Source organism: Salvelinus alpinus, chromosome 38 (assembly GCF_045679555.1).
Source record: "Salvelinus alpinus chromosome 38, SLU_Salpinus.1, whole genome shotgun sequence".
Taxonomy (NCBI): domain Eukaryota; kingdom Metazoa; phylum Chordata; class Actinopteri; order Salmoniformes; family Salmonidae; genus Salvelinus; species Salvelinus alpinus.
In genome coordinates this window covers 6,695,483-6,715,586 of record NC_092123.1, presented here as the reverse complement: position 1 = coordinate 6,715,586, position 20,104 = coordinate 6,695,483, and the positions used below count along the sequence as shown (strand labels likewise).

The following is a 20,104-nucleotide window of genomic DNA, read 5'->3' as shown; positions in this document are numbered from 1 at the left end:
AAAGTTTATACACAAAAATAGGTATCAGTGGTATTTTGATGCGTAGTAATTTATTGATGTGGATGACGGAATGTCCAATTTAGTATTCGTTCAAAATCGAGAGGAGAGGATGAGGGGGCAGTGGGGTGAACCTGAAGCCAGGCTAGGTTTTTTTTAATGAGTGCTTCCTGAAGCCCCAGAGAGGGGAGACCTGGAAGTCCTGTGAACAGCAAGGTGGCATTCCTGACCCCCCTCTGCTGCTGCCACTACCCTGGCTTCCTGACTCTCATAGACCCCGCTATCTGCAGAGTTTTAACACGCTCCATCAATCCCATCCCTCCCTCGCTGTCTCAGCCTGGAACTTTCCTGAAATGCAACTAAGGGCCTGGATATTAGAGTCCAACAGCTGATCACTACTGAGCATCACTGCAGTGGGACTGGGCTAGAGACGCTAGAGGTGCTTTGACCGTGGCCCTACTCTCCCTCCCTCTCTCGCCCTGCACTACCCAGGATGTCAAGTGAGGCCTCATGCCGGAGATGTTTTCCCACCTAAAATGATGAACACCTTTCAAGAGCTAAAAGCGGAGGTTTTGCTGTTACTGTCAGGTTCAGCATTCAACTAAAAGGGTATCCAGTGTTTTACCACCCTCTCTGGGACAGACTGACGGTGGATGGTGATGTTTATAGGGCCAGGATGGTGGTAGTGTTGTATCACGAGCAGGGAAGGGCCAGGGCTAATGCCATTGATGGTGTGATTGTCCCTGGACTGTGATGAGCAAGGACACAGTAGTAACAAGGCCCTGAGACGGTTAATATGGAACTATTTGAATGAGCAGAACTGATACAAAATCTATTTAATTTGAGATACTTCCAATCAAGATAGAGGATTTCACTTCTGTGTACTTGGGCACCTTTTGCATGTATTTGTTTGAATGTTTCTTACTTTGTCATGAATTAATCTATACTGAAAGGGATGAAACATCCCATAAGGCCTCAATAGAATACGTTTCATAAAACCTACATCTGCCATACAATATAAGTCTGTGGTGATTTTTTTTTTCTACATCTAGTGCTGGCTTGAGAAGAGGAAATAACAAATGTTTGACTGGAAATGCAGTTGAGACACAGAATATCTTATCCATGAAGCTGTCAAGACAATCTCTCCCAGAACATACCCACTTACCCCATAGCGGCGCAAACCTCCCCAAAACTCTGACGTGTTCACTCAGAGAGCAAAGACCCAAACAGGAACCATCCCTCTTTGATCCGCATGGCACACAAGGTCAACAATGTAACGGTGGTTTGGTTCAAACATGAATAATATATTTCTACATCTTCACAAAGAAAAGCTGGTTTGAAGATTGCATTCCGTTGCGGTCTGAGAAGACAGGTTCTCCTGAAGGGAAGTTCATTTCAACCCAGAATTTCAAAACAAAAGTGTACTGTAGCAAAGGCCCAAAATAACAAAGGAGCCCGGTGTTGGCTACATAGGGTGAAAGTACATGTCCCTGTCTACGATGGGATTGTGTTCTTCCAGTGGCAAAGACGATACTGTTTGAAGTAGAGTTAAAACTATTGTAGCCATTGAAAATAGATACAGTTTATGTCTCCATGAAGAAAATGATCTTATTTGTGAAAAGGATTTAACAGTGACTAAGCTACTGATATCATGGATTTACAGACTGATGCAATAACTCCACAGTAACACATGCTAATGGTTTTCCTAGCGAGAAAATAATTCACGCCTGCCAAAATCTACCAAGTAAAAAGGGTCCAGAACATTATTATTTTCCTCTTTTTTTTAAAGAAAACCTGCAGTCATTCTCAGTTTATAAGTCACTGTGGCTATTAACACGCCTTTTCAATAAGCAGGAAAATGCAACATCATTTTCCACAGCAATTAGACAGCCTGATGTAAAGTAACTTGGCTGAGGCATCAGGCATGTTGAATGGCTCCTTCTAGCCTTGCTGGAAGGACTTAACAGGGCTACAGCGGCTGAGCAGCGCATGCTTTGGCTGGGAAAGCAGGACTGGAGTTGGGCAAGAGTACATGGTGATGTAATGCTGCTACAGAGAGCGAGCTGGTCTCCACTCCCCCTCTCCTCTCCGTTCCTCTCTTAACCCCTTTCCTTTCCTCTTCTCTTCTCTACTCTCCTATCCTCTCACCACATCGCCTCTCTCGCCAAAGAAAACCCACTCCCTTTTTCTTCTGTCAGATTATCAGCACAGTAATAACCTCACATAAAGCCTCTGCAGACAGACTATATCTAAAATCGTGGCTATGAAAAATAGTCCTTCTTTCGCTCTCTCCACCCCTCGCCCCTCATCCGGACTGCCCGGCATTAGAACCCAGTTATGCAAAGCAGCCAGAGCCCGATGCCTGTCACCGGCTAATCACCACAAGGATGATCGATGATGTTTATTTTGTGATGATGGAACGCAGCCCCCCGACTGATGATAATTGTAATAAAAAGGACAGATCAAGCCTCTAAAGTTAAATAATCAGGCCATAATTTGCATTAATGTCTGGTTGGGGTGTTGGGGGACTTGACAGCTATCTAGGGCCCCCGCGCCTCTCTGGTTTGTTAGGACGAGTCCACCTTCAAGAGCACCCGTTGTCCTTGGCCTCCAGAGAGTGATTGTCTTACATCCCATATGATGATGGTCACTATCATAAGGACTCATTACTAACCTTGAGAAAGATAGCCTGAACTTTGTTTCAATCCCACTGGGCACAGCCGTCAATTCAACGTATATTCCATGTTGGTTCAACCTTATTTTCATTGAAATGACGTGGAAACAACGTTGATTCAACCATGTGCACAGTGGGACGTATTCAACGTAGTATTCTCAACAGCATAAAGCGTCCTGATATCTGTACTCCATTGGTTTGTTGATGTTAGTCCATTGACTCCATTCCAGCAATTATTATGAGCCATCCTCCTCAGAAGCCTCTGCTGCTGTACTCATTTTATACCGATTTAGTATGTACAGTTGAAGTCGGAAGTTTACATACACTTAGGTTGGAGTCATTAAAACTAATTTTTCAACCACTCCACAAATGTCTTGTTAACAAACTATAGTTTTGGCAAGTCGGTTAGGACATCTACTTGAAGTAATTTTTCCAACAATTGTTTACAGACAGATTATTTCACTTATAATTCACTGTATCACAATTCCAGTGGGTCAGAAGTTTCCATACACTATGTTGACTGTGCCTTTAAACCGCCAAAATTATGTCATGGCTTTAGAAGCTTCTGATAGGCTAATTGACATAATTTAAGTCAATTGGAGGTGTACCTGTGGATGTATTTCAAGGCCTACCTTCAAACTCATTGCCTCTGCTTGACATCATGGGAAAATCAAAAGAAATCATCCAAGACCTCAGAAAAAAATTGTAGACCTCCACAAGTCGGGTTCATCCTTGGGAGCAATTTCCAAATGCCTGAAGGTACCACATTCATCTGTACAAACAATAGTACGCAAGTATAAAGACCATGGGACCAGGCAGCCGTCATACCGCTCAGGAAGGAGACGCGTTCTGTCTCCTGGAGATGAACGTACTTTGTTGTGAAAAGTGCAAATCAATCCCAGAACAACGGCAAAGGACCTTGTGAAGATGCTGGAGGAAACAGGTACAAAGTATCTATATCCACAGTAATACGAGTCCTATATCGACATAACCTGAAAGCCCGCTCAGCAAGGAAGAAGCCACTGCTCCAAAACCGCCATAAAAAAGCCAGACTACGGTTTGCAACTGCACATGGGGACAAAGATCGTACTTTTTGGAGAAATGTCATCTGGTCTGATGAAACAAAAATAGAACTGTTTGGCCATAATGACCATCGTTATGTTTTGAGGAAAAAGGGGGAGGCTTGCAAGCCGAAGAACACCATCCCAACCGTGAAGCATGGGGGTGGCAGCATCATGTTGTGGGGGGGCTTTGCTGCAGGACTTCACAAAATAGATGGCATCATGAGGCAGGAAAATTATGTGGATATATTGAAGCAACATCTCAAGACATCAGTCAGGAAGTTAAAGCTTGGTCACAAATGGGTCTTCCAAATGGACAATGACCCCAAGCATACTTCCAAAGTTGTGTAAAAATGGAGTAAGGACCACAAAGTCAAGGTATTGGAGTGGCCATCACAAAGCCCTGACCTCAATCCTATAGAAAATGTGTGGGCAGAACTGAAAAGGCGTGTGTGAGCAAGGAGTCCTACAAACTTGACTCAGTTACACCAGCTCTGTCAGGAGGAATGGGCCAAAATTCACCCAATTTATTGTTGGAAGCTTGTGGAAGGCTACCCAAAACGTTTGACCCAAGTTAAACAATTTAAAGGCAATGCTACCAAATACTAATTGAGTGTATGTAAACTTCTGACCCACTTGGAATGTGATGAAAGAAATAAAAGCTAAAATAAATAATTCTCTCTACTATTATTCAGACATTTCACATTCTTAAAATAAAGTGGTGATCCTAACTGACCAAAGACAGGGAATTTTTACTCGGATTAAATGTCAGGAATTGTGAAAAACGGAGTTTAAATGTATTTGGCTAAGGTGTATGTAAACTTACGACTTCAACTGTATTTACAATATGCACAATTCTCTGTAAGCACATACTTTTCCACGGCTGTTTCTTTCGATAAATATATACAGCAGGATCATCATACCAAAGCTAGACACTGACCATTCATCTGACCCTCCATCTGTCCAATATCACCGACTAGAGTGACCTGAACCACAGACGTTCCACTGGAACAAGTCTTTAAACCCCTTGAGCAGAGCAATGTTCATTAGACGGCCAAGCAGCCAAGGACTTGGAAACATTTGCCTCAGTCAGTTCAGTTGTCCTGTTTTTTACTAAGTGTTTGAACCGAGGGGTCTCCAAGGGAAACGGAGCCTCTGATGGAGAGCCAGCTGGACTAAAAAGAAGAAGCCAAAAAAAAGGAGTAGAAAAATAAGAGAAGAGGCTAATGGGGCTCCACTTTTAAGTGTGATGTACCAGAGGAATAGATGAATGTGGAGAATTCCCCACATGCACCAATTCACACTAAGGAGGAACACTGTTTTTTTCTCCTTTTCGGTCTTTTGGCTGAGGAACTTTCACAACTATATTTAAATAGGACTGAGGCTGAAGTTAAACAATATCCTGAAATGAATACAGTGTTGACAACTATCAACTAATGAAGATACTGTATTGAGACAGAATAATATTGTTTTTTTTGTTGGGGGGTGTATCGATGTGCTTCTTTTTAGATATTCTCTTGAAGATAAGAATAGTATGTGTTGTACTCTATGTATACTACATGAGAATTTAGACTTTAACTAGCATCAAGTCATACACATCGCCTTAGAGAGGTAAGAAATTCTACAAACTAAATGAAACAAAATGGCCCTTTCTGTCCTTTCTATTTTTACCACAGATGTCGATGTCATCAGGAGGAGTTATGTGTTTGCATTCATTCAGAGGATTGTTGAAACAAAATGTGATTCTCCTTCCCCTCATATCACCTTCATGAATATTCAGTAGCCTCAGCACTGAGGGGAAAAACAAACAAAAAACAAACACAATTATCACAAGTGGCAATTTCAACCAGATGTCTGTAGGATTTGCCGGGCTGCGGCTATGGTAACTACAGTGTTTGATGGAGAACAAGCGTTCCAGAATCCTCCGTCCAGCCAATCGGAGAGACTCTGGGGGTTCTAATGACCCCTAGGTCAGAGGGGTCACCAGAGTAAAAAGCGGATCTGAGAAATGGCGGGCCCACTGCCAAGACAGGCCCATAAATCCCCTCTCTCAGAGGAAGCCATCTTGTATTATGCTGTTAAATCAAACCATAATCACAGCCTTTCATTGTGCTGCTGGCCCCGACCCATGGCGCAGAGAGGAGGCTACAATACGGAGGGAGATCAATTAGCCTGTGAGCTGAGGAGGAAAATAATGTGCTGCCTCCGAGAGAGAGAGCGAGAGAGAGAGAGAGAGAGAGCTTGTTCTGCTGCTTCGCAAAAATACATTTTTGGCAGCTTTACCAATTTCATTTGATAAAATAATATTTTCGACATGAAAAATACTAAACAAATTATTTTTATATGAATATATACATCCTAAACGATAACATATATCTACTTTGAAGTGCTTACTGTAAGTTGAGAGAACATTATACAGACAGAATAACAAAAACATATTATATAGCCTACATATGAAATGGTGTTGATCCATTGTAGAATGCATGTTCAACAGGTTGAAGTGTCTAGCTCAATTTAGCAGCCCTTAAGCTCCCTCTAGTGGACACACATGGAACAGTTTTAACTCAACCAATTTGACAGAACACCTTTAAGATCTTTACCATACTGTACATACAGTGTGTAGACTGATTATAGTTTAATTACAGTGTAATTTAATTACTTCTTTAAAAACATATACAGTACCAGTCAAAAGTTTACACACCGACTCATTCAAGAGTTTCTCTTTCTTTTTTTCTCTTTTTTTATTTTTATAAAACTATAAAATATATTTTGATTTGTTTAACACTTTTTTGGTTACTACATGATTCCATATGTGTTATTTCATCGTTTTGATGTCTTCAGTATTATTCTACAATGTAGAAAATTGTAAAAATAAAGAAAAACCCTTAAATGAGTAGGTGTCCAAACCTTTGACTGGTACTGTATATTTCAAATCAGACATCTTCAGAAGGGATACAAACCATAACAGGCGTTGAAGTAGACTGTTTGTAAGGTGTTCTATTATTATTATTATTATTATTTTTTTTATAAATAATGTCAGATTGAATTATTTTCTGCGGAACATCCTTTTAACTAGAAGTGGCTCTCTGCTGGCTTGAAAGGACATGAAATGTGGTGTGTTCAGACTGCTTAAAACACTGAATATCACATCAATCCCTGAATCCTACTTTGTTCCAGTTTCTGTATAATAAAACAGAGAAATTCACCTCCTGGATTCCCAGATCAGCAGACATCTAGGTGTCAGTTTGACACTGGTGCTGCTCTGCTCTCTACAGCTGGGGGACTAAGCCAAGGGCCTGATGAGGGCCCTTCCATATTAAACAGGCAGATTAGACACCTTAAACGGAGGGCAGCCTGGAGAGGTGCTGTTACCGAGACCTCCGGGGTCCTGCTGCCTCTCATCAGGCAGGTACGGAAGTGCAGTCACACACACACACACACAACATGGGCCACAAGAAGAAAACCTCTCCTCTCTCCCCCACTGCCTGCTCTGCCTCACTGTCTTCCTCTCCTCACTGACCTCTTAGTCTGCCAGCGTCTGCTGCCGCGGTAATGCTACCACCATTCCCATCATGCACAGGGGCATACGAGCTCCCATGAGTCCCCACACCGCTCCCTGCCATCTGCCGTGATTTATAGAAAATGGCCGATGATTTATGTCCTAGTCATCTCACAATGAAGTTGTTTTCTTTCATTATGGCGACCTCCCGACCCAGCCGCCACTCCCCTGCCTGCTTGGGGAAATGTGTGCTAATCATACACCATAAAGATCTTTAAACAGAAGGGGGTTGGCCGGGGCAGTGGAAATGGAGGGGGCTTTAGTGAAATACATTTTCAACAGCGTGTGAATACTAATAGAGCTGAGTTGAGCGGACCTTGGTGGTGGCGTGTCGGAGATGAGACACGGCCACCGCAGAGATACCTGCCTTAATGAGACTGTTTTAGGGTATTAAGGACGGTGGAGACTAGGTAGCTGCTTGACAGGCCACGCACTGCAGCTACTGCACTGTTTCTCCTTCAGCTTTGATCTCTAAATGAAAAGGACCTTTTTGGAGTCTTGGGTGATCCAGAAGAGTTCAAAGATTAATGCCTAGTTAAAGCTTGTAAACCTGGATGTCTCAGCGGTCACACATTTGCCCCAATGTTAATTTAATCATATGCTGCTGATTGTATTGTTTGTTACAGGGAATCCACTTCAAAGCTGGCCCGCCTACTAACACTTTCTTTTTGATCACTAATGATGCAGGTGGTGATAGTGTTTTTCCACTCTTTATTGGTGAGCCTTCAGATGACTGGAGAACGCACACAAACCAAGGATGCTGCAGTGACAAATGAGAGTCTGCGGTCTTATTGCTGATTCACCACATCCTAAGCGTAATGGCCTGTGCCCTCTATCCTACCCCTGAATAGGGGAGGATACAGTGCAGCTGTGAGCCCATAAGAGCAGCAGGACAACTAATAACTGTTCAATTCCACTTTCAGTTTGCCTCCTCTAAATGCCCCGTGTACACTAGCACGCGGTGCCGCGCGGTGGAACGTGGTAGCCTACTTTTGCTGCCAATTTTTTATTATTAAAGTAATACACAGAGGATGCTTTTCCTCTCAAGAAAATGCAAAGAGCGCCATCTGCTGCTATTCCCATGTCCTGCAGGAGATTTTTTCTCCCACATTCTTGAGAAGATACTGTATATCTGCTCTTAATTTATACTTCAAATATACAACATATGTGATTACATGCTTCGGACAGGGACTGAAGTTGGTTTATTTCAAGTTTAAATTTCAACAAATTCTATCACGGGAGAAAGAAGTGAACAAAACATGAAATATGTACAGTTGTCATAATACACAGAAAATATAACAGACGGCATATAAATATAGGTACGGGAGGGATAAAACAATGACTGAAGCTAAACAAAAGAAGCATGCATTGTAAGTGGTTCACAAGGAATAGAACAGCCAAGCCAATATTACATCTGTGGAAAATACTGCCATTAAACTATTGGCTTTATTTACAGCAGCCTTGGGATGCATCCCAAATGGAACCTATTGCCCTATATAGGGCACTACTTTTGACCGGGTCCCATAAGGCTCTGGTCAAAAGTAGGGCACTGGGTAGGGAATAGGGTGCCACTTGGGACATAACCTTGGTCTTCAACGCAACACATTTCCTGTATAATTCATGACATATAATACAGTATTTCAAAATGGGGGCAAAAAGAACAATTCAAAAGCAGTATTCAGAAGCTATTGGTATGGATTAATATTGCCAGGTGTACTGTAAAAAAACAAGGCACAAGCAAATACACGCTCAAGATACATGGCTTGAGGATAATAGGGTTTGGTTTTTGATACAGGCCAACGTGTGCACACAGCATACAGTTACAGTATAGTATACAATGTTTGGTCTGTTAAATCAGCCCTAGCTTGGTAGCTGTGATGGATATCAATAGTGTGTGTGTGTGGTGTGTGGTGTGTGGTGTGTGGTGTGTGTGTGTGTGTGTGTGTGTGTGTGTGTGTGTTATATAATACAAGCTGACCAGACATTCATAGATTAGAAGCAACGTTTCTTCAACATAAAGTCAGAGTTGGCAATGTTAGTTAATCATTGAGGTTGCTGGGTATAATATTGCAAGTTCCCTCACATGCAAATGAGGTCTCTCTCTGACTCTCTTTTTATAACAAGTTTGTGAATCAATGATTAAAAGTACTGTACAAAACACTAATTTTGAGTTTCATTTTTGATTCAATTGCAACAGGCAGGTCTAACAAAAGAAATACTGTGTTTGTACTTGACAACATTTTGGACTTGGTCACAGCCAATGTTCCATCCAGTCCATAGCTGATAAAATTGCTAAGAGTTCTCACATTTGAGAAAAAAAGAATTATTGTGCACTGTTACAGTACATTTTAAGAGTCAATGTAGTGAAACTGTACTACAGAAACAGTAAGGCCCGATAGTGTTCTCAGTAACACGCCACACTTATCTTGACTTTTAATTAACAGGGTTGGGCTCAATTCACTTCAATCAAATCAGGAAGTAAACTGAAATTCCAATTTCATTTTTATCCCCATAGACAAGCATTGAGGAAAATTGGGAAATGGAATTTCTGAATGGGTTGAATTGAAATGGAATTGACCCAAACTCTGAATTGTAGTTCTAACCGAAACTGTACCTTTAACATTCATAATAAGGAGAGTAAAATACATTAGGTTTAACGCCATGATTAGTATTTCTAAAGCAGCAGTAACATTTCATAGGAGCGCTAAAAAATGGCATCTATACATTTCAAACAAGGACGGTTAACTTACAATGGTCATTTACAGTGCTTTGACAAAAAAGTTCATCCAAGTAGTTGGATTTTTTGTTACTAATTCATTATTGCTGGATTCAATTCAAAAGACAAAAACTTCTTATCTCTTTATTTTGTTGCCTCTTATGTCTTTAAAATGGTAAAGATTTTTTGTTGAGCACTGGCACTTACAACGTCCTTAGATTATCGACTAATATGTCAGATTGTCAAGGTCTTCATACTATATGACAAATAGGTATTGCCCATATTTTATTTTTAGACAAAATAGTTCACATTTGAAAATTCTAGGACTCTTCATTGCGGTTTTACATTGCAAGAATACTTCAGATCCCAGTAGTTTTGACTCATTACAACGTGCCCGAATGTTAAAGCACAAAAAACAGCAGACTCAAACCTCTACCAACTCAACCAATAACTCCCCTTTCATAATAACATATGAAGGGTGATAATGTAATCCTTGTGAAAATGGAAAATACTCCTTCACCAGTTGTTGGGGCCCAAACCACACAGTCAAAACACAGGTGTTACACACATAGGCAGTTAACAGAGGCTTATTCAACACAGCTTTTCACTGCATGTACTAATCATTGGCCAGCCAAATGATCTTCTCCCACTAATGGAAATGAACATTTTTAGATTCTCACTAACTGAGAAATTCTACAAGGAATATTCTTTAAATACAGGCTTAAAAACATAGCGTCACCACCAAGAACAAATTCTTCAGACGCCAAATACTATGGAACAATTACTATCGAAATCGAAATTTTTTAAATTGCCCTTTTACAAATAACCACACACGTTTCCAAATAAGCCTATCTATCCATTGCGAGAAGGAACACTAGAGGCAATGAGGCGGTCGTGTACAGAGCGACACTCTGCTTCCATCAACATTAAAACCTTTCAGACGGTTTATAAAGGACTCGGGTTTCCTTCAAAGCTCTTTACATTCATTCGACTGGGTCTGAAGTAGTGTTGCATTCAAATCTTAATAAAATGTGGAATTAAAGTATTTACAAGACGACAAAACAGAAGGAAATAAAATGTTGATTGCGACAGGCATAGGGTTTCCCAACAAGGAACAGCCTACAGCCTTTATTAGAATACATTAAAACTACAAGGAGGTCTGGAAAGAAAGATTGAGGCACAACTGTTTCCCTATCTGGGTCGCGTTCATTAGGGCACGCCATGGAAAATATTTCAAAACGGTAAAAATATAATACAATTAGTGTTTCTGATTGGACCAGTAGTCCACGTAGTCCATTCCTGTTTCAGTCTGTTTTGCACCGTTTGGTGCCCTATGAACACAACCCTGTACTGTATGTACCTGCACACACACGGATGGAGCCGGAGGGCCATGTTCATTAGTATGAGGAGATGTCTGAGGAGCTGCTGCTGTTGCTGGTGGACGTCTGGGCTCTCTTTATGTACAGGTTCAGCAGCTTCATCTGGTGGGATAGTAAAGACACTGAATGAAACCAACCTATCCTAACACGACGTTTCAAGACATTGAAAAACATTCTGCAACCTGTAGATCTTGAAAAATAACAGAAGAGAATTAAAGACATTGCCTGCATCCCAAATTGCGCCCTATTTCCTAGTGCACCACGTAGGGAATAGGGTGCCATTTGAGAGCGACCGAGACAGGGTGCTGAGATGAGACGGTAGTGTACCTTGCTTCCTGTGAGCTGGGCCAGGTAGGGCTTCAACTCTTCACCGATGACAGAGTAGACAGCCACCAGACAGAACACACTGGCCTTCCTCACACTGCTCTCTGTGTTGTCATACCCCTTTACACAGAGAGACATCAGAACAATATTAGACATACTCTGAGTACACCAAACATTAGGAACACCTTCCTAATATTGAGTTTCAGACACATTCCAAGTGTTTCTATTGGAAGTAGACACATTCCAAGTGTTTCTATTGGAAGTAGACACATTCCAAGTGTTTCTATTGGAAGTAGACACATTCCAAGTGTTTCTATTGGAAGTAGATACATTCCAAGTGTTTCTATTGGAAGTAGACACATTCCAAGTGTTTCTATTGGAAGTAGATACATTCCAAGTGTTTCTATTGGAAGTAGATACATTCCAAGTGACACATTCCAAGTGTTTCTATTGGAAGTAGACACATTCCAAGTGTTTCTATTGGAAGTAGATACATTCCAAGTGTTTCTATTGGAAGTAGAGACATTCCAAGTGATTCTATTGGAAGTAGACACATTCCAAGTGATTATATTGGAAGTAGACACATTCCAAGTGTTTCTATTGGAAGTAGATACATTCCAAGTGTTTCTATTGGAAGTAGATACATTCCAAGTGATTCTATTGGAAGTAGACACATTCCAAGTGTTTCTATTGGAAGTAGATACATTCCAAGTGATTCTATTGGAAGTAGATACATTCCAAGTGATTATATTGGAAGTAGACACATTCCAAGTGGTTCTATTGGAAGTAGATACATTCCAAGTGTTTCTATTGGAAGTAGAGACATTCCAAGTGTTTCTATTGGAAGTACAGACATTCCAAGTGATTCTATTGGAAGTAGAGACATTCCAAGTGTTTCTTTTGGAAGTAGAGACATTCCAAGTGTTTCTATTGGAAGTAGAGACATTCCAAGTGATTCTATTGGAAGTAGAGACATTCCAAGTGATTCTATTGGAAGTAGAGACATTCCAAGTGTTTCTATTGGAAGTAGAGACATTCCAAGTGTTTCTATTGGAAGTAGATACATTCCAAGTGTTTCTATTGGAAGTAGATACATTCCAAGTGTTTCTATTGGAAGTAGAGACATTCCAAGTGTTTCTATTGGAAGTAGACACATTCCAAGTGTTTCTATTGGAAGTAGACACATTCCAAGTGCTTCTATTGGAAGTAGATACATTCCAAGTGATTCTATTGGAAGTAGAGACATTCCAAGTGTTTCTATTGGAAGTAGAGACATTCCAAGTGCTTCTATTGGAAGTAGATACATTCCAAGTGTTTCTATTGGAAGTAGAGACATTCCAAGTGTTTCTATTGGAAGTAGAGACATTCCAAGTGCTTCTATTGGAAGTAGAGACATTCCAAGTGTTTCTATTGGAAGTAGATACATTCCAAGTGATTCTATTGGAAGTAGACACATTCCAAGTGTTTCTATTGGAAGTAGATACATTCCAAGTGCTTCTATTGGAAGTAGATACATTCCAAGTGATTATATTGGAAGTAGACACATTCCAAGTGTTTCTATTGGAAGTAGACACATTCCAAGTGTTTCTATTGGAAGTAGACACATTCCAAGTGTTTCTATTGGAAGTAGATACATTCCAAGTGTTTCTATTGGAAGTAGACACATTCCAAGTGATTCTATTGGAAGTAGATACATTCCAAGTGCTTCTATTGGAAGTAGACACATTCCAAGTGCTTCTATTGGAAGTAGACACATTCCAAGTGTTTCTATTGGAAGTAGACACATTCCAAGTGTTTCTATTGGAAGTAGACACATTCCAAGTGTTTCTATTGGAAGTAGATACATTCCAAGTGATTCTATTGGAAGTAGACACATTCCAAGTGTTTCTATTGGAAGTAGATACATTCCAAGTGATTCCACGTCAACCAGTCAGTAAGTACATCAATAAATCAACCAATGGACTAACCAATCAGTCAACTTGATCTATAAAGCCCTTTATACCTGCAGTAGTCCTGGTATGATGTCAGGCAGCAGCTGGTGTAGGGACTCCTTGGTGATGCGTTCTATCACCTTGGTCTGCATCTTGATGGAAGCCAGGTTGATGGGGTAGTCAGCCGTCTGGACGATGGGACACAGCACCTTGATACACTGTTCTGGGTGGATGGAGCCGGCCAGGGTGGAGGCTGACTCCTCTGCTGCCCGCACAACCTGGGTAGTGAGGGAAGGGTGGAGTGAGGAGGGTGAAATGGTTGATCATGGAATGGCTTCATTTTGGTTTATTGACAGAGAAGGGTACATGTACAGTATCAGTCAAAAGTTTGGACACGGCTACTCATTCAAGGGTTTTTCTTTATTTTTACTATTTTCTACATTGTAGAATAATACTGAAGACATCAAAACTATGAAATAACACATATGGAATACTACATGATTCCATATGTGTTATTTCAAAGTTTTGATGTCTTCACTATTATTCTACAATGTAGAAAATAGTAAAAATAAAGAAAAACCCTTAAATTAGTAGGTGTGTCCAATCTTTTGACTGGTACTGTACATCAACAGGCAAGACTACACTTCATCCCGACAGTCTTTCCATAATTATATTTCAAGTGCTGTTAACTCCATAAAAAACTAACACATCATCACAGAGTTGAAAGCTATTAACTCAAGAAGTGTAGCGTGACCTCTAAAGCAGAGCCTCATAGACGGAGAGAGCCAGTGAGAGCTACCTCTTTATGGGAGTCTTTGTGTAGCTCCAGGGTCTTCATGATGGTGAGTTCTGCGTAGTTCTTGAAGCGGGCCGGCTGGTTGCGTAAGATCTCCTTCAGCACTCGTAGCGCCAGTGCCCGGATGGTGTGCTGCAGGTTGGGGGAAAAGGACACGACATGCTCAGAGACAGCAGAAGGAAGAACAGTGGATTCAAGCATCAGATTGTGGCATTGCTCCTAAAACAGAGTTAACTTTGTTTTTAAAGTATTTTTTCTATCTCTCTCTCCATCCATTTATCCATTCATCCAGAGTCCTTACATCTTGGTCTGACAGAGTCTCCAGCAGCAGGAGCAGCATGGTTTTGAAGTGTTCCTCCCACACGGCCAGGCTGTCCTCCCGGGCTATCTTCAGCAGCTCCACCAGGGCTCCCCTCCTCTCCTCTGGCCTCTCACTGGGGCTAGACAGCTCCTTCAGCAGCTCAGCCACCTTTCAACGACCACAATATATATTAGTCAGTGACCATAGAATTACATATAGATCACTAAATGGAATTTAATAGGACCTCCATGTCCGTGACTTCAAAGTGTTATTACGTAGCTATAGTAAAACATAGAAATTGTTGTCAAATGAATTCAGTCAATCACCAGTCCCAGCTGCTCCGCAGGGGAACTGTTCTTGGTGTGCAGCATCTTGTTTTCTCCACCACACTCTTGGCGGCCTGCGAGGAAGAGGGTCTCCCTTACAGTTAATATATAGCTTATTGGCTGACAACCGTATACCACGGGTATGACAAAACATGTATTTTTACAGCTCTAATTACATTGGTAACCAGTTTATAACAGAAATAAGGCACCTCAGGTGTTTATGTTATATACCACACCTGGGCCTTATTGCTTAAATGTATTATGTCAATCCAAAATGGCACCCTATTCCCTATATAGCTCACTACTTTTGACCAGAGCTATGAAAGGAATAGGGTGGTCAAAAGTATTGCACTATATAGGGAATAGGGTGCCATTTCAGACTCTTGAGACAGCCTCACCATCTCGAAGCTGCTCCACGTCGTCCTCGTACACCGTCTCTCTCAGGGCAGCCTTGTCGTAGGCGCTGATGGTGTCAGAGTAGTTGTAGGGGTTGTAGTCGCGGCCCCGGGGGCCGGAGAAGGAACGGGGGGAGGGGGTGTTGAGTAGGGAGGTCTTGTTGTCCAGGGCCGTGCGACCCCCGGGCCCCTCCACCACATCAACACCAGAGTGTGATGCTGTTCCAACACCCGGCTGAGGAGAAACAAGACTATTGATAAAACGTAACATAACAACCATACAGTTTTATAAAAAATAACTAAATGTATGTTCATGTCCATTCTAGAGAAAATATAAAATATTGACCAGAGAACAGCTGCCAAACAAGTCCACTTGTTCAATCCCCCCTCTGGATTTAAAAGGAATGGGCTTTTGGAAGTCACTCCCTCTAGTCCATTCTAACAATCCAAATCTTTTAAATCAATGAGGGGGAGGGAGTGGAGAATAGTAGGGAATTGCCCAAGCCCCTCACCGTGTCCTCTCTCTTGCCTCTGCCCGGCTCCATGAGGTCCTCCTGACTGCGGAAGCTGAAGTTCTGGATGGCCTCAGTGACGCCTCGCAGGGAGCTATAGATCTGATCGGTGTTCAGGTTCTCTGTGTCGTACTCCAACATGCTTCAGGTCACAGCGGGAGGGGAGGGTTATTATTCAAGTACGACACTAACATACATCACCACCACAGGAAGAAGACATCTGCCCAGTGGGCAAAAGCGAGGGAAAAAAATGGTTGAAACGACGCCATTTTATTTACCTAGTACGTAAAGATGTCATTTCAAGCAGTTTATCCCGCTTTTCGATCCTTTTCATATAAAAGATCAACCATGCATAACAGTACGTGTTGACAGAGTGGAACAGACTGGTGAGTCAAGGTGTTAATGTGGTGAATTGCTGCTGCGGAATGAAGGGAAAAAAAGGAAGTGAAAGGAAAAAAAAACTAGACCGTGGGGTAGGGACAAATCAAGGGTGACACAGCTATGTGACACTGTACCTGGGAGAGTAAGCACTTCGTAGGGTCTTGAGGGAGGGTGCAGCAGGGGTGGAGGAGAGAGGAGAAGGGAAGGGAGGAGGGTACTTTGACAGGCCATCAGCACTCCAACCCCATAGCCGGCTGTAACGTGCCCAGAGCACGGCAAGGGAGGGAATGAGAGAGGGAGGGAGGGAAAGAAAAGGGGGAATAGAGTCGCAAGGGAGAAAAAGAGAGACGTGAGGGGGGAACAGTGCGGAGAGGGGGGACTACTTGTTGTTCGTTGTTAGTTAAGTTAGTAGCGATGTAACTAACTTCTATGGTGTGTTGGGGACCAGGTATTAAAGGTCACACCTACCTGGGAGAGAGCCCCCCCCCATGGGAGCAGTTGGTGGGAGAGGTGAGGGGGCTGCTGCGACTGCTGGGGTGGCGAGGTGGGGGAGGAGTCCGTCCCATGGTGCTACTGGGAGAAGCCTGCGGATCACACAGAAATCGGAGACGGTACAGTACATTATAAACTGGGTGGTTCGAGCCCTGAATGGTGATTGGCTGACAGCTGTAGTACATCAGACCGTATACCACGGGTAAGACAAAACATGTATTTTTACTGCTCTAATTACGTTGGTAACCAGTTTATAATAGCAATAAGGCACCTCAAGGGTTTGTGATATATGGCCAATATACCACGGCTAAGGGCTGTATCCAGGCACTCTAAGAACAGCCCTTAACCGTGGTATATTGGCCATATAACACACATGTCTTTATTGCTTAATTATATAACGCTATCCCAGTATATTTAGATTACAATACAACTATTGTCCATGTTACAGCAAACAAAGTTTAGGTTGTTGGCTAATAACTCTGCCAGTGAGAAGATATTCAGCGTATTCGAGAGGACCTTCCTGAGCAAATTCACTATTCTAGTTGCGCTGTGGAAATTCACTACTCATCTTCTCGTGGCGAGTAGATATTTGGGATACAGCGACTTTAGCCCTGCTCAGTCTCATCCTCTCGTAGACGTCGACTAGACGTTAACGTCAGAGTCAGGTCTTACCTCTCTGGTGTTGCTGGAGTTCCGCAGGTGGCTATGCAGCAGTTTAGTGGCTCCGTCCTGGAAGGTCTTGGGCAGGGCCCCCAGCAGCATGGTGAACTCTGGGGTGTTCAGCTCAAACAAGGCGATCAGAACCACCTGAGCCGCCTGGGGATTAAAGGGTCACAGAGAGGTCAATGGTTAGAGGTCGTCAAAGAGGGGGTTCATTTTTTCACATTAACATCGACATATGATATCACGCAATAATGTGCATTTCAAGGTCATATCCGACGCTTAGAGAAGAGACGGGACATTCGACAAGCCCATTCTGCTCTTACGGAACCATATCAGTCAATGGATTTACAAATACACGAGCCATAAACATTGCACAGAAATGCGGTAGCACATATTTGTTTAGGTTCAGTTGGCATTCAGTTAGTCAGGCGAGTTAAAACCATTGTCAGTTCTTGTAAAACAGTTAAAAACCCAGTATCAATGTTTCTCTCGTGTGAATTCCATGCATGTCGGTCAACCAAACCTGGTCACTGCAGATAAACAAGAACCATGAGGAACAAGTAACAGCAGCACAGGCTACTATCAAAACGCAATATTACCGCACATTCAGAGCCATTATGTTGCCCATTCCCACCCCGTCGCTTAAAGGTGCAATCTGCAGTTGCTAGATAAATGTTTTGACTTCTACGTGAATTATATATGCACCCATTGATTCTTGAACTTAGAAATGCCTCATGAGCTCAGCTCAACTGTCGTACCCCATCAGAATCCTAAACGTAAGCTTGTTTAACGCCATCGTTTGTAAACAAAGTCAATGTAAACAAACCCGGTATAGCCTCAAAACAGAGTTAAAACTATCATTTTGATATCATGCATGGTCATTCCTTGTATCCCTAGCTCTGTCTATGAATTTGAGAGTGGTTGCATTTCTCCAGCCCAACTGCTCAGTTTTTTAGCGAAACAGTGGTGGGGTCAACATCTTGTTATCATTTCAACTGCTGATTGCCACTTCAACATTCGCTCATTATGAAGAAACCTTTGAAAGTAGAAACAACTGTTATGGCTCATTCAGAGCCAATTCAGTCCCCAATCCCACCCCTGCACTGTCCTTTACATTCAGTTATAAAGCAGAAACATCTCTGAGTGCCAGCAAGGCGAAGTTGGGTTAGCGACAGAGAGCCCAGGCTTGAGGAAGTTATGTGAGGCAGACTGCAGACCGTGCAGCTGACTGATGGGTCGGGGGCTCTACTACCTGCTTGCACCTCTCCTCCACGTTCCCCTCTCCAGGTAGAGAGGCTACGGTGGTGCTGGGCCTGCCTGACAACTCCTCACCTGCCCAGCTATGGTGGAAGCTCTGGGGTTGGGGGTCGACCGACAGGTAGGTTGGGGGAAATTATGTTTAAAAAAACAAAAATAAAAACAACCAAAAATGGATGAAGCCAGCAAACAATAGTTATTTTAGAGCTTTGGCTGAGTAGTTGGAAATTGTCCGGCTGGTTAAATCTGCGACATTTACAGAAATGCTGATTAATGTGCATTGTCCCTGTGAAACACAAAGTCAATTAAAAGAAAGTGCCTGACGCTGTTGCTATGGAAACAAACCCAACTCTGCCCACCTTCCTGACGTCGGAGCTCTTTGGTTCCGTGGTCCAGGTGATGATGCGGGAGACGGCCAGGCGCGTCTCGCTGGAGTTGACAAAGTCTGCGGGGTCCATTTGACGGGCCAGGCCCTCAATGTACCTCAGGATGGCCACCTTGACCTTCAGGTTGGGGGTCTGGGTCTGGTCGACGATGAAACGCATCAGGATGTTAAACTGCTGGTCCAACGGGAACGAGTCCCTGGGAAAGAGAGAGGAAAACGAAGAGAAAAAGGCATGAGATGAGAGGGATTGATCCACTAGAACAAGGATCATCATCTAGATTCAGGCACGGGACGATTTTCTTTTGCTGAGTGGATTTTCGGGGGGCCGGTACATAATTACAAATCATTTGTAGACTGCAGACCAAACAGATATAATATTTGACGAAAACATAATCACTTTAAACCTTGCTTACATTTGTGTATGATCACGTGTCTCTCTATTATGCGTGAAAATACTTTGGATCAGATTTACAAATTTAAAATCAGCTGGACCTGATTTCCTGGTGTTTAACTTGAACAATGAAAATGCAAACAATGTATATATTTTTTTTAATTCTTATTTTTTTGCTCAGAAAACATGGGGTTGGGGAACCCTGCACTACAAACTCCACAAACAGCCAAAAGCAACATCTAAGCGCTTTTCACACTACCAAGCCGAGCCAAACCAAGCTGTACTGAGCTGGCCTGGTTAAACTTCCACCATAGTTGGTGGAATTGTGCTGAATAGCAAGAAGTGGGGGAAAAGACCTGTGTGAGAACGGGAACAGAGACGGAGCTTTAGTTCTGACCTGGTGACGTCCAGAGCCTTCTGGACCTTGGCCTGTACGGAACCCAGGAGGTCAGCTCCCATCTTCTTCAGCAGCTGGGTGAGCAGGACAAACAGCCAGTCCTGCACGTCCTCTCTGTGCAGGGTGATGAAGTCTACCAGGGTCTCCAGAAACATGCTGAACACCTG

General features: G+C 42.5%; 1 protein-coding gene across 18 annotated transcripts in view; it reads right to left on the bottom strand.

The window, feature by feature from the left end:
• Nucleotides 1–8,476: 8,476 nt before the first annotated feature.
• Nucleotides 8,477–20,104, bottom strand: part of LOC139566487 (CLIP-associating protein 1-B-like) — a 36,260-nt gene continuing 24,632 nt past the window's right edge. For 9 of the 18 annotated variants that reach the window (XM_071387738.1, XM_071387740.1, XM_071387742.1 and 6 more), the window contains 14 exons: nt 19,938–20,101; nt 19,124–19,346; nt 18,760–18,861; nt 17,517–17,660; nt 16,821–16,936; nt 16,487–16,606; nt 15,972–16,113; nt 15,463–15,694; nt 15,065–15,138; nt 14,739–14,906; nt 14,441–14,569; nt 13,713–13,919; nt 11,714–11,830; nt 8,477–11,488 (listed from right to left, as the gene is read on the bottom strand). In XM_071387738.1, the coding sequence (XP_071243839.1) occupies nt 11,405–11,488; nt 11,714–11,830; nt 13,713–13,919; nt 14,441–14,569; nt 14,739–14,906; nt 15,065–15,138; nt 15,463–15,694; nt 15,972–16,113; nt 16,487–16,606; nt 16,821–16,936; nt 17,517–17,660; nt 18,760–18,861; nt 19,124–19,346; nt 19,938–20,101 (2,022 nt within the window). In that variant the 3' untranslated portion in view covers nt 8,477–11,404. The remainder of the gene's footprint in view (nt 11,489–11,713; nt 11,831–13,712; nt 13,920–14,440; nt 14,570–14,738; nt 14,907–15,064; nt 15,139–15,462; nt 15,695–15,971; nt 16,114–16,486; nt 16,607–16,820; nt 16,937–17,516; nt 17,661–18,759; nt 18,862–19,123; nt 19,347–19,937; nt 20,102–20,104) is intronic. The other 9 variants (XM_071387746.1, XM_071387747.1, XM_071387754.1 and 6 more) reach the window with 3 other exon arrangements.